At 43.0% G+C, this 12,749-nt stretch overlaps 1 protein-coding gene across 7 annotated transcripts in view; it reads right to left on the minus strand.

Moving 5' to 3' along the window:
- Window positions 1-12,749, minus strand: part of CUX1 (cut like homeobox 1) — a 266,951-nt gene that overhangs the window by 67,953 nt on the left and 186,249 nt on the right. For 3 of the 7 annotated variants that reach the window (XM_050322110.1, XM_050322107.1, XM_050322106.1), the window contains exons 12-16: window positions 10,140-10,198; window positions 5,062-5,110; window positions 3,967-4,063; window positions 2,173-2,844; window positions 1,144-1,209 (exon numbers count right to left, since the gene is read on the minus strand). In XM_050322110.1, the coding sequence (XP_050178067.1) occupies window positions 1,144-1,209; window positions 2,173-2,844; window positions 3,967-4,063; window positions 5,062-5,110; window positions 10,140-10,198 (943 nt within the window). The remainder of the gene's footprint in view (window positions 1-1,143; window positions 1,210-2,172; window positions 2,845-3,966; window positions 4,064-5,061; window positions 5,111-10,139; window positions 10,199-12,749) is intronic. The other 4 variants (XM_050322113.1, XM_050322108.1, XM_050322109.1 and 1 more) reach the window with 3 other exon arrangements.

The following is a 12,749-nucleotide window of genomic DNA, read 5'->3' on the forward strand; positions in this document are numbered from 1 at the left end:
TGGAATGGTGAGAACATCAGAAGAAGAACTAGTGGTCATATATTCCTTTTCTATGGCAACACAGATAGATCTATTCTCTTTCCTTTTCTATTTTTTTTTTATTTTTGGAGGGGGAGAGGAAACAGAAGGGAAAAGAAGGGAAAGGAAGAAAGCTAAAAAACATAAGCCCAAGAATCAACTTAAAAATGGCATCAGCTGCTAGGCAAAGTAGGATGAGTATACATACATTCAGCACCAAACAGAATTAAAAAGTAACCAGATAAAACTAATTTTTAACTTTCTAGAGGTTAATACATGAAGAGAAAGAGTCACTTAAATGCAGATACCATTTGAAGTACTCTCCAGGTAAGAGCTGAGTGTTTGGTTTTGCTTTGGTTTTTTTTTCTTTCTTTTTTAACCTCTAAGGGGAAGAAAAGGAGGGAAAACCACGAATGCTACTGCACTTAACTGCATTTTTCATTATGAGATTACTGTTGGTAAGTGAGCTAGATAATTTATGACTGGAGTCAAAATAACTACCGACTTTTGGGGTCCCTGCTTTAGTTTTTTCTTCTTCCTCCTCTTACTAAAAGAAATATTCTGCAACCTAATCTATAACAAAGAAAAATGTTCAGACTTCCTGTTCAGTGATAATTTATCAATCTGATGTTCACTTATCTTGTCTTTCTCATATACAATACTGAGCCAAGCATCACACTAATTTAACAGTGTAATAAAGTGGAATTTGTCAGCATAAGCCCCATGAGAAGAAAGAAGTAAATTAAGAGCAGAAGCAGTATATGATTGTTGGTGTAACTGTGCAACTTTCTCCCTCCAAAATCACAAGAACAGCAAAGAGAGCATTTCAATAGATCAGGTGATTTTATAAAGCCACTTCTATCACTTATCTCTTTTTATCTGCATACGCAGAGAGGATGGGAGTGGAAGAACTATCCAAACAGGGTTACGTTAGTACAGCAGCAGCAGAATTAGAAAAAGCAAAGTGTTCATCTAACCCATGGTTTGTTTTATACTTACTGTCTGTTTTTCTATCAGATTCCAGGCCAGAATCAAACTGCACAGTTTTAAGGAAAACACACAGCTAAAAGCACACTCCACTTCCTAGGGATTGACTGCAAAGAAAAACACCTGCCTGTGACGTACCTTCAGACCCATTTCTTCGTTTCGGTACTTCCTGAAATAGTCTGTTCAGGTTCTGGCCTGGATTCTCTGTTGAAAAACAAGTTTGGTAAGAACAAAACAATCAGGGGATGGTTGCTCTGACATCATGGGCTGTGACATGAGGAGCTGGCAGCCTGTCCCTGAGCTCTCCTGGCCCCTCGGGGCCCTGCCTGAGCCGGAGGAACTGGCTACTTGGGAAGAAGCAAGGCTGGCTGATTTGTTAATAAAGATTACAGCTATGTTCGGAAAGGAGATTAGACAGATATAAATAAATGTCTAGAGATACCAAAAATGAAGAGGTTAAAGATGGGCAGATAATCCCCTCAAGTACAATCATCAAAAGGAAGAACAGATTATAAATCTAACAGTGTGTGCTTCCAATTAAACAAAATCTAGGAAAACCCTGCCTGTCCTTTCCAATATTTCTTGACTGTAAACAACTTACTTTTCAGTTTCTCTAAATGTAAATCTCAGTCTTAAGATAAATCACAATGAAATGCATGTTACCTCTTAAAATCGCTGCCTTAAATATGCAAAGCTGCTTTAAACTGAAATTGTGTTTTAATTACTCATCTCATGCATCACCTACCCTATTTTGTCACAACACTTTGGGGAAAAGGAACATAATCACACAAGACACAACAAAAGCCTGGTCTCAGTAAACAACCCCAAATAAAAATTTGCGAGTATTTCTGAGGGCTGATACCCCGAGTAGCTGCTGACCCTTTTCACTCCGTATTTAGCTCCGACACGGAGCTCTTGGGAAGCGAGGGATGTGAGTGCCCCTGCTGCTTGCTCCTGCTGACAGGCACAAGCCAGCATCTAAAAAAAGCATATGCAAAGATACTAACCTGCTTGAGCGCTGCAAAGCTGAACTTTCTGTACCTGACACCTGATTTGGGTGAGAACAGCAGCAACGCACAAACCTCCCCACGAGGGGAAGCTTCCGATTCGAAACATTTGGAACTAAGAGGAGGATCGGGGCGAGACCCTGGGCAGGAGAGCACTTACCTCTTTGTCTACCCTGGATGCTGCGAAGAGCCAAGATGTTCTGCTCGTCCGAGAGGAACTGCTTCATCTTATGAAATGGCTCCTTGCCTCTCACAGTCAGTTTATTCCATGGCTTTGGCCGGGCCAGGATCTCACTCACAGACCCTTGCGACAGTCCCAACACATAATGTCCAAATATCCGCTGTCCAATATTGTGCTTGATCAACTGCTCTTTCACCTGACGTGCAATTTCGGCCGTGTCTATCTCCTCGCCTTCAGAGATGCTCCCAGCACTTTCTGACTGGCTGGGAGACGGGGCCATGCCATTTACATCCGGGCTTTGTTGTAATGGACTTTGGGAAGATATGGAGTTTGTGCTGTATGGACCTGTTGGAAAAATCATGCTTGTGCTTCCTGCTTCCTGCATTGCCTTGGAGTAGAAGGACTGCATTAGCTGTCGCTGGAGGAGAGAGTTTAGTGCAAATTTTCCTGTGGAGGCCAGGGGTAAGCTGGGGCTCGCCAGGGATGAGCTGAAAAAGTCTTGACTTAAACCCGTTGGTGAGAACTGGTGTGTACCATTAGTATTGGAAGCCTGCTCCCCCGCGTTGCGGAGCAACTGGGAAGGAGGGGAGGCCGGCAAGGTTGCAGGACGCTGACTCTCAGGCTGGTCTTTCCCTTTTCTCCTGGCTGACCCTACAAGGAAGGTCAAACATAATGCATTATGGGGGGTCAAAGAGGGAAAAACCAAGATGAAAAAAAAAATGCAAAGTTTGCCCCGCAAAGGGAAAAAAAAAAAGTGCAGATTGACACAGGCCAATGAAGTGGCGGTGGGAGTTTTGGTTTGGTTTGGTTTTATTTGTTTTTGTGGTTGGGTTGGTTTTTTGTTTGTTTGTTTTTGGTTTTTTTCCATAATTGAAATTTTTTAAGCCAAACAAGGCCCCCAAAACAAACAACATGCATTTCATGTTTGCACCTTTCTTGTATGTTGCAGCCTGGAGAATCCCCCTTACAGACATTAACACTAGAACAGTTACATGAAGTGCAGTTATACAGTTAAATAAATGCAGTTACAGACAGCAAGTCTCTTTGTTGTCTCTCATTCAAGACATGACTCATTGGACCTGACTGAACCCAAATGCAGCAAACATTTACATTTTGGAACAAACCAATTTGAATAAAGGAATCACCATTAGGTGGATGCACCAAGATCACTCAGCTAAAAGTCATAAAACACTTCAGAATTCAGTAATCCCAGGGCCAGTGGCAACTTTTAACTTTCTTCCAGCTGCAAAAACCATAAGCATTCGAGTATCTGGAAATTCCATGACTTGCCATTTAAAAAATGTGCACACAAGATGTAAAAGCCCACATTAGGAAAGCGGAACGGCAAACACGCTTCGCCAAAAAGAAAGGACTTTGTTTTCCCAAGCTGACCTGCTGGTGGCACATCCAAGTGTATCAGACAGGAAGGTTATGTTCTACATGCAAACATTGTGCATAACACTGGGGGAGAGGGAGGGGAAGAGACTTCTGGTGCCACGGATTTGTTCCCAAAACAGACAACAGCCTCAGACGCCACCACTGGGTACAGCCTGTAATGCCTCTTCCTCAACCTTTATAGACATCTCTGAGCTCTCCAAGTTTTACTTTATTATCCAGCCTATAAAACTACAGAAATCCAGTGCTATTCAGTGTTCCTGTTGCTTCTTAATCCTTCTGCCATGCATTAGCTCAGACACTCAGCTCTCACTCAGCCCTCCCACCCGTCACGAGACAGCAAGTGAACCAGAACAGCCAAAAATCGTGTCAACCTACCGCTCAGGTCGCTGTTGGTGATGCGCAGAGTGGCGTTCTCCGACTGCAGCGAGCGGTTCTTCTCCAGCAGCAGCACCTCCAGCGGTTTGGATGCATCCTAAAGGGAACCAGAGTGGGAGGTTTGTTTCTAAGAGCATTGAGAGGCTCACTCAGGCACTGAAAAGGATTTCAGAAATAAAATAAAAAAACCCACAAGGGCTCGACTCCTCTCTGGACGCAGGGAGGGAGTTCACTGTGTGTGGATTTGCGGGAATCACTCCGGGCTCTGACATGAGCCATGGAAGAGATTCGCTGTTTAATTTCCACTGTAAATCATTCATCAATTCTGCATTATTTTGAGATGTGTAACGGAACATTTTCTTAATCCTACTTATTTTTAAATGGTCCTGGCACACTTTCAGTTTAAAAGCTGTAGACTTCTTTTAATCTGATTAAAACAGGAGTTGAGATTATATTATTCCTTCTAGGTCAACTGACCCAAGTTAAGCATTTCCTTGACATGCTGTGTTTCAGCAGAAACAGTTGGTCCAAAAATAGAAAGCCACAGAAACCTGCTATTTACCTTCCCCTCAATATCTAACCCTTGATCATTAAAAACTCAGAGAAAATTAATCCAAGGATATCGATATTCAGTTCAGATTTCAGAAGCAGGACTTTAATTCATAACCTTTAAACTGAATTAAGATTAATTTTCTGGAATATCAGAGCTTTCTCAGTACTCAAAGGTTTGTTTTCTTTTGTGAACATTATTTTCAAGGCTAATAAATACTTTAAAATGCTGAAGTCCTTGCTCAGCGTACTGCCTGTAACCACTTCTAGTATCTTTAAATGACTCAACTTCACAACATTTTGGTTATTCAGTCCAGCACAGCTGAAACATCACTTTGTCCTTGTCCACTTAAAAGAAATTAACAGGCAAAAAATGTTCAGTTCAGCTTTTTTCATAAGAAAACATCAGGAAAAACAATGATCGACCCATATGTCTCAACATCAACAGGAAACTGCCGATGCCAACACCAAGGAATTGCAAGACACAATCTTTGTTAATTAACTGAACTGCTGAAGTAAGTAAGACAACAGAAGTAGGTTCAGTACCTGCCCACCAGAGCTTTCAGATGGTGCAAACTCCATGGATTTCAATATACTGTGGAAGGCAGAAAATAAAAATTATTTTCTATTTCTCCTTTCCATAACAACTCCACTAACGAGCATTAACATTATCGTTTCCTGTTCCCCAGCAACACTACAAGTGGTAACAACTTTCCTTGCAGTAACACAATCTCATAATGAATATAGAATAACTATTCAAACTAGTTATTGGATAAGAAAATTTTCTCAAGCGTCATCTAAATCATTCCATATGCAATCCCACAAGGCCAGTTTAAAGCGTAAATTTAAAGGTTAATAAGGATATAACATTTTAAGCTGTCAGAAGCGATATAAATTTATCTGTGAAGCTGGAAGGGAATGAAGAAGTCGTAGCAAAGCAACAAAACACGGGAATCACCACCACAGTACAGCACTTTATATAATATACACCAGCTCACCAGCAAGGAAAATATGCACAAATAATCTTCCCCACCAAGACACTACAGGGTAAAAGGCAGTTTTTCATTTTAATAACCTCCTCGTTCTATGGCAAAGGGAAGACAAAATGGCACAATATTTCTTAAGAAATATGAAAGATCCAAATATTTATAAGTACATTAAGAGAAGAATCTGATAGTCTCATTGTCAATATTTTATATAAATACTGAATGGTCAAAGGACGTCTCCCTTCAAAGGCTTTCAGTTAGAGTTGTCTCATCTGGCAAACCAGAATCTTACAGGAATCCAAACTTATTACTGTGCTTTGTCATATAAATTTTTTTAAATCAGCCTGCTGCAGGCAGGACATGAACTTCCTCAGACTGAAGCAATAAATGATTTCAGCTTCTTATTGTACAAAGACAACATTCATTTGGTGAAGAGAAACACATAAACAGATACAGATAGTGTTTATATAGCATTTTTCATGTACAAAGCACCAGGAACTTTGTGAGGCAATGAGAATCTGTTTATTCATGTGTTAAACTGTATTAAAAGTTGTGGATCATGTACTGAAAGTTGTGGATGGCCCAATCCTGGGAGCGTTCAAGGCCAGGTTGGATGAGGTTTGGGGGAACCTGGTCTAGTGCAAGGTGTCCCTGCCTTGGCAGGGAGTGGAACAGGATGGGCTTTAAGGTCCATCCCAAACCAAACCATTGTGTGGTTCTACAAAATGTGGAAGCTGCATCAAAAAAAGGCAGGGGGACAGTATTAAGACACAGGGATTTGTTCTGGATACCACTACAAGTCCACCAGGCACCCATTAACTGCCTCAGACCACGTGGTGTCCAGCTCCTCTATGAACCTGTCCCTGCATTAATCCAGAGTCAAATGTGCATTAAGTGACGCTCTGGAAATCAGTGGTCTCTGAGTCATTCAAGGTCACTCAAAGTCATAGAAAATCCAAGGCAAAAAGGTCATTCTGAGACAGCAACCTGATGCATTTTGCATCTGTGCATACCCACTGCATACAGTGTTAATGCTGACTGGCATTCCTAAAATACAATGATTAACAGAATCATAAACTTCTGGCAATCACTTTCATTACATGGGCAGCATTGGATGACACCTCTTGCCAGCAGAAATGGCTGTAGGGTAGGGCCCTCATGGTGCATAAAGCAATGCTGTTAAGACTCTATGAGGGCACAACAGCTCACCCATGTGCAGAAGGGCTTCTTTTCTGCTATCAATGGACTTGTGCCAGTCAAAGAGAGGGGTTGTGGCACTGATGGCTCGAGTTCTTAGAGTGACATTATACTGACAACACAGACGTGTTTACTCAGGTAGCAAATCACTGCTGAAAGCCAGTGTTTATTAGGACACCCCTTCAGGGGCACAGCTCTGTCTCCCAGGACTCCAAGGTGCTGAGGGAGATAAATGCCCAGAGACTCATACAGGGGAAACCCCAGACACTGGCAGGTCACTGTTTCCATCCAGGGATTCTGCAGGGAATGGGCTCTGCAAGGACAGCAAGTCACAATGCACGTCCTCATGATGGTCAAATGAGGAGACTCATCTGAATTTAAAAGAATCCCAACTTGTAACAGCAAATTATCACGTGGCAAACCTCCCAAGGCAGTTCCCAGGTGCTTCTCCCATTTCAGTCCAGACCAGCAGCACTTGTGACACGGGTCTCCCAGTGACCCCCACTTACCACACTTGGTTTGCCATGCGGAGCAGTCCAGCAGCATCCCAACCACCTTCCTCCTGGATGAGGCTAAACCAAAAGAAGCTGCTCGCTCCCCAAGGAGCAGGTGTGAGTGCCCTGACCACAGTGTGCTGCCTCCAGAACCAGGCTGGCAGTGGTAGGAGGTGCAAAGTAAGCCTAAACCTATTTAGGGTGTGTATTTGGTTCTCCACACCAGAAGTCTGGCTCTAAAGCCATGATCCTGCCATTCCTCTCCTTGCACGGGCTGCCCAACTGATGCATTTTGGTTCTGAGCACCTGCTGCCAGCTGGGACCTTCAGGAAGGATCCTGATCCTTGCAGCAGCCACATTTCCAGCGAGCTTGGAGCAGGCACGTGTAAACCTTGGCTGGAAACTTAATGACCTCTGCCTACCTAAAGTGGATTCTTTGCTACCTGAATTAGATTCCTGGCAATTTCACAGGTAATTTCCTATACACTTAAACCCAAAAATATACTAAAAATCAAGCTGATGGTACCTCCAATTGTCCTAAGAGGATTATTCACTCCATGAGAATAATTTTTTCCAAAAATATGAAAGTTAAACATGTCAAAAATGACTCTTCAAATGTGTCACAAAAGAGACGTTTTCCTCAGGAATACGAGGAAGCAAAATGTGTCCTCTTTGGATTCCAGGAATATCTTTGCCCATGAGATCTCGACTCAATCTGTGGCTCAAGATCAGTTACCTGCTTTTTAAAGGAACGATCTTGTGACTCGAATCTGCACATCTAAGCTGACTTGAAAGATCTCAGTGCAAAGCAAAGTGTGCATTGGGACAGCTCGACTTTCTGTTCGTCTGATCCCGACTGCAAAGGCAGGAGGGTCAGCGCTGTCGTGTTACTCCAGAGGGAACTGAAAGGACACACAGAGCTCTCAGATCTCAAAAATAGGTTTAAAAGCCATTGGGCACAAAAGCTAAGGCAGAAAGTGAAGAGTCTCCCCATCCCAGATCTTGACATGGGCCCAGTTAAGTTCCCCCAAGGTTAGATGTTGGCTGATATTGAGATCCCTCAGCCTAAAATGCCTCTAATATCCTGGGGAGGATTAAGGAAAATACATCAGTGTCAAAAAACCTCTGAGAAATATATTCTTTTTCTGACTTACTGACAAGACATCTCTTTTCTTGGTGTGGATGTTATAAGCAGTTCATTTTTGTCAGTGTTTCAGGGCACAGGGCAGGTGTGGCAGGATTCAGTGTGAGGGATTCTGATTTACAGCAAAAGACTTTTCATAGTCCTTTCCAGCAACAGCCTCACTTCAGATCAGACTGTCACTGCCAGGTGATGCACATTTAGCCTTTAGCACATCCTTTGGATTAGGTGGGGACAGAGGGGGTGGTGTGAGTGAGCTGCTTGGAGGATGCAGCACTGCAAACATCCTCAGTGCTGTCATGGAGGGTCTTAACCCCCCCTGCACCATCCTGCAGGAGGGTGTACGGACCCCAGGTCACTTCCAAGCTATCTGGCAGATTAGTAGATATAAAAGCTGTAACAGCTGGGAGAACAGGGTTAATTTACTGGCACCCAACCAGGGCCACCCAGGAGATTCTCCTATCTATTGCACTGCAGGCTCATCCTGAGCAGAAACACTGTATGAAACCCCCTGTAAGTCAGTGTTGTAAAAAATAGATTTTTTTAAAGAAGGCAATACTGCCAGGAATACAGACTTTGTATCTAAAGTGCAAATGCAAAGTAAACCTAAATGTATTTAGTGTGTACATTGGGTTCCTGGCACCAGAAGTCTGGCTTTAAAGCCCCAGTCCTGTTGTAACCCACCCACATTGCATTAAACCAGGTAGGATTCAAAACTCATTTGCTGTCTCAGCACATTTACATTTAGTATCTCATGTAGCAAATTGAAAGGCTGTGGTCTAATTCCCATTCATTCACTCTTTTACATATGAAGGCATAAACTGGATGAAATCTGAAGGGGAGAACATGGATATATTTACCCCCATTGCTAAAAGAACAGTTAATAATCAGGAATAATGACCAAAGAAATGGTCAATTCATACAATTTAAGTGAAACTATCCACCCACTGTGAAACAGAACCACAGCCAGCGTGGCTTGAATATATCAGCACCAGGGGCTGGGCAGTCGTGGGGCTTGCAAATCCAAAGCTGCTTTCCATATTCTCCAGGGACGTGTAAACAAAAGCACATGACTACCAGCCTCATCTGAAATACCTCATTAAACAAGGTAACGGGTTATTTCAGTCTTCTTAAAGCACACACAGAAAATGCCAGAATGATGAAAGAAGAGATGGGAGTTTCTCGCAGTTATTTAAACCTTGACACTAAACATCTTTCCAGTCAAAAAAGTTCTCTTCTGAACCTGACAGCTTATCTTGTTATAGTTTAAAATGAGGCCCTTTTAAGTCTCTTAAGAAAATCCCTTGAAATAGGAAGAGGCTGTTTGTGGCTTTAGTTTAAAACCACAATATATTAGCAAAAATATACAGTGAGACAAGCCCAGCACTAAACTGGTAAGTGCTGAACATTGGCTGCCAGAAGCAGAGAAAGGTATCATGGCCAAAGGCTCTGCACTAAATTTTTGGTCCACATTACACTCAGCTGTTGGCTGGGGATTTTTAGAGTGGTCAATCTAAAATACCACAGATTTTCAAACTTTCTTCCCTTTGTGGGCAATAATTTTAGTGGCTTTTCTTCATGGACATGTGTATTCTTTGCTATTGAGATCCTCTGCTGCAACGAGAAGCACCCTCAGATACAGCAGTTCCACTGGTTCTGGATGCAATTTCTGCCAATATTCCTGAATTCCCCGTTATTGTGGTTATGACTGAATTCTTTATTGTTCCAAGAACACAGATTTGTGGCTTCATTTAACAAGCACTGTTTAGAGTTTGCGAAAAAATTATGTAAGCATTTAACACTTACTTTAATTCTTTCTTAACCTCTTCATAATCAGCCTGTCCTTTCAGTTTTTCTTCCAGTTGCTTTAAAAGAAAGAAGATGGATTTAATTATTTAGATTGTTTTTTTTTTTTCTGCAGGCTTTCAAAATCATCTTCAAATTATTCCATATATACAGCAGCGCACAAGTGAGGGTTAATGACTCATACCTAATTTACATATATTAGAAAACAAACTATAACCAATTAAACGTAAACACAATTATACCTCGCTCATCCTTTGTTTACAGAGTGCCAAGCATGACAGAATTCAGTGGGTCCCAATTTGGCTGTTTGCAATGTCACTGTCGTGTGTTCAATAAAGAGATCAGGGGAGGAAGGTATCAAAAAAAAATGGGGCCGCCGGAATTTTTTAGGAAACTGGGAAATTGAGTAAACAAGCAGGATGCTTTGGCACATACCGTGTTCTTAATACGACAGCTCTTGATAACCTTATCTACATGATAAAAAGAACAGACTGAAGAAGCTGTTGTTGACTGGGACGCCTTAGGCTTGCAAGGCTTCCACAACGCCTCGTGCCCAAACCAAACAGCTGTACCAGGTCGTTTTACAAGCATTACTTATTGCAATAACTAATGTGATTACACACTGGAGATGGAGCACTGAGACCAGCCCAGCAGGTCTTTTGGCTCAGGTCTATCTACCTGAGCCCGGGCGGTCTCAATGGCTCCTCTTCGGTGTGAGGATGCCACAAACGTTGAAACAAACCCCTGACACAATCCAGAACGCAATGCCACACACTTGGACCTTACCCAGCTCCCAACAACAGTGCTCATCACTACAGGATAAATGCTTCAGGAGGCCTAAAACATAGTGATACATAATTGATGCCGTTACGTTGCTTGCAGAAGCCACATTAATTTCCCACTCATAATTTCTTTGCTTAGCGGAGGCACACCTGATCTAAGCAAAGAACAGAACTTACTGGCTTGCAACTTCCATGGCTAAGTTCAGGCTAGCTCTGCTTCACTTCATTTTTGGTGTTAAAATTGTCACAGAATCCCAAAGGTCACGGGAAACAGAAATAACACAAGGACGCATCACCTCAAAGACAGAGCATCTACTTTGAAAAGGAAAGGAGTGCATGACATGAGAAAGAAAAATAGGGCTTTATGTCCAGGAGAGGTTGCCTTCAGGGGAGAAGGGAATTCAAGATCCTACACCCACTCTGGGGCTGCTTCTTGAATGCAGGAGGGCAGGGGAGGGCTATCGGGAACTTGGATAATTTTAGCAAACCCGTTTCAAATGCAGCCCCACAAAGCTGTGCAGCAGCACAGCCATGGGTGTGTGGAGGCAGGGCTGGGACAGGCCACCAAACAGAACTGGGAACCTGTTCCCTGTGCTGCCTTCCCCAGTAAGCCAGTGTGTGGGTATCACCCATCTCAACCTATCCAACTTAAATGAGGGTTCTCCACACGATAGCAGCGTGGTGGGGCTTTGCAGGATGTCCAGACATTCCATCTTTTAAAGGATTTCCTACCCAGCCCCGTCCAGCTCACACACTGTTGACATTTCTGCCTTGCCATCAGCATGGATATTAAAGAGCAGTGACAAAGTGGACATCCACGTTATCAATACACAGCCCTCTTCAATTCCTGTTCCTGCTGTTTGATGCCATAATCCACCCTCCTTACTCACTGCTGACAAGAGGCATCTCCCGGCAGGAATACACGGGCCCTGCTCCGGCAGCTGCTCAACAAGCAGCTCTTAATGGATCACCACCACTGCTCGTCACAGGGATGCAGGAACTGCTGCTCAGTGTGGAATTTGCACTCTATGGGACATTGATGAAACGAGTGGCCTCTTAAAAAGGTCTCGTGTGCCAGCATCCTCTGCCATCAGTGACTTGTGCAGTCATTCCCATTGTGTTAAAAAGAAAAAAAAAACATGTCTGTTTTAGCTAAAACAATTTTTTTCACCTGGAATATATACACAGGACGAGCTTTAGTAATTTCTTTTGATCCATCCTGACTTACTACTGACTTTGCTTTAAAGAGCAGACACAGTGGTACAGGTGTTTTGGCCCTACACTTGATGTAATGAGGAAAATCCTGGTTGGTGTGACCAGCAAAATTCTACAAATGTTAAAGATGTTGGAGGATGTGTTGAAATGTCACTGTGGGAATGTACTACGTAGTCCCAGGGCCTGAGATGCCACATCAGTTCCCTGATTTTTAAGGAGGACCAGCTACAAAGTGCCACAAGTTCAAGCAGCTCAACTACAGCTCAGTGCTGTGCCAGAGTCACTTTAACAAGGAATCCAAATAGAATTTTTAATGCACCAGATCAGGCTGGAGAGGGATCTTCAAATGAAACCAGAGAGTCCTTGGTACTGGGAAGAGACTCAGCATCACAACTGAGAGCTTCCAAACTGGATGCAGGGAATGGGAGGAGCGGCCAAACACCACACGACATCCTTCTGCTCTCCTCGGTCATGTCACTTTGCCACCTGCTTCTGACTCTGTTTAGTGCTCCCCGGCACAGACACACCACAATTCACCTCTTCCTTAACTCTGTGGCTCAAAACATTCTGGGTCTACAGCAGATGAGCTTTTACAGCAGGGATAACTGGTTAT

Source organism: Myiozetetes cayanensis, unplaced genomic scaffold (genome assembly GCF_022539395.1).
Source record: "Myiozetetes cayanensis isolate MyiCay16 unplaced genomic scaffold, myiCay2020 scf27, whole genome shotgun sequence".
Classification (NCBI taxonomy): domain Eukaryota; kingdom Metazoa; phylum Chordata; class Aves; order Passeriformes; family Tyrannidae; genus Myiozetetes; species Myiozetetes cayanensis.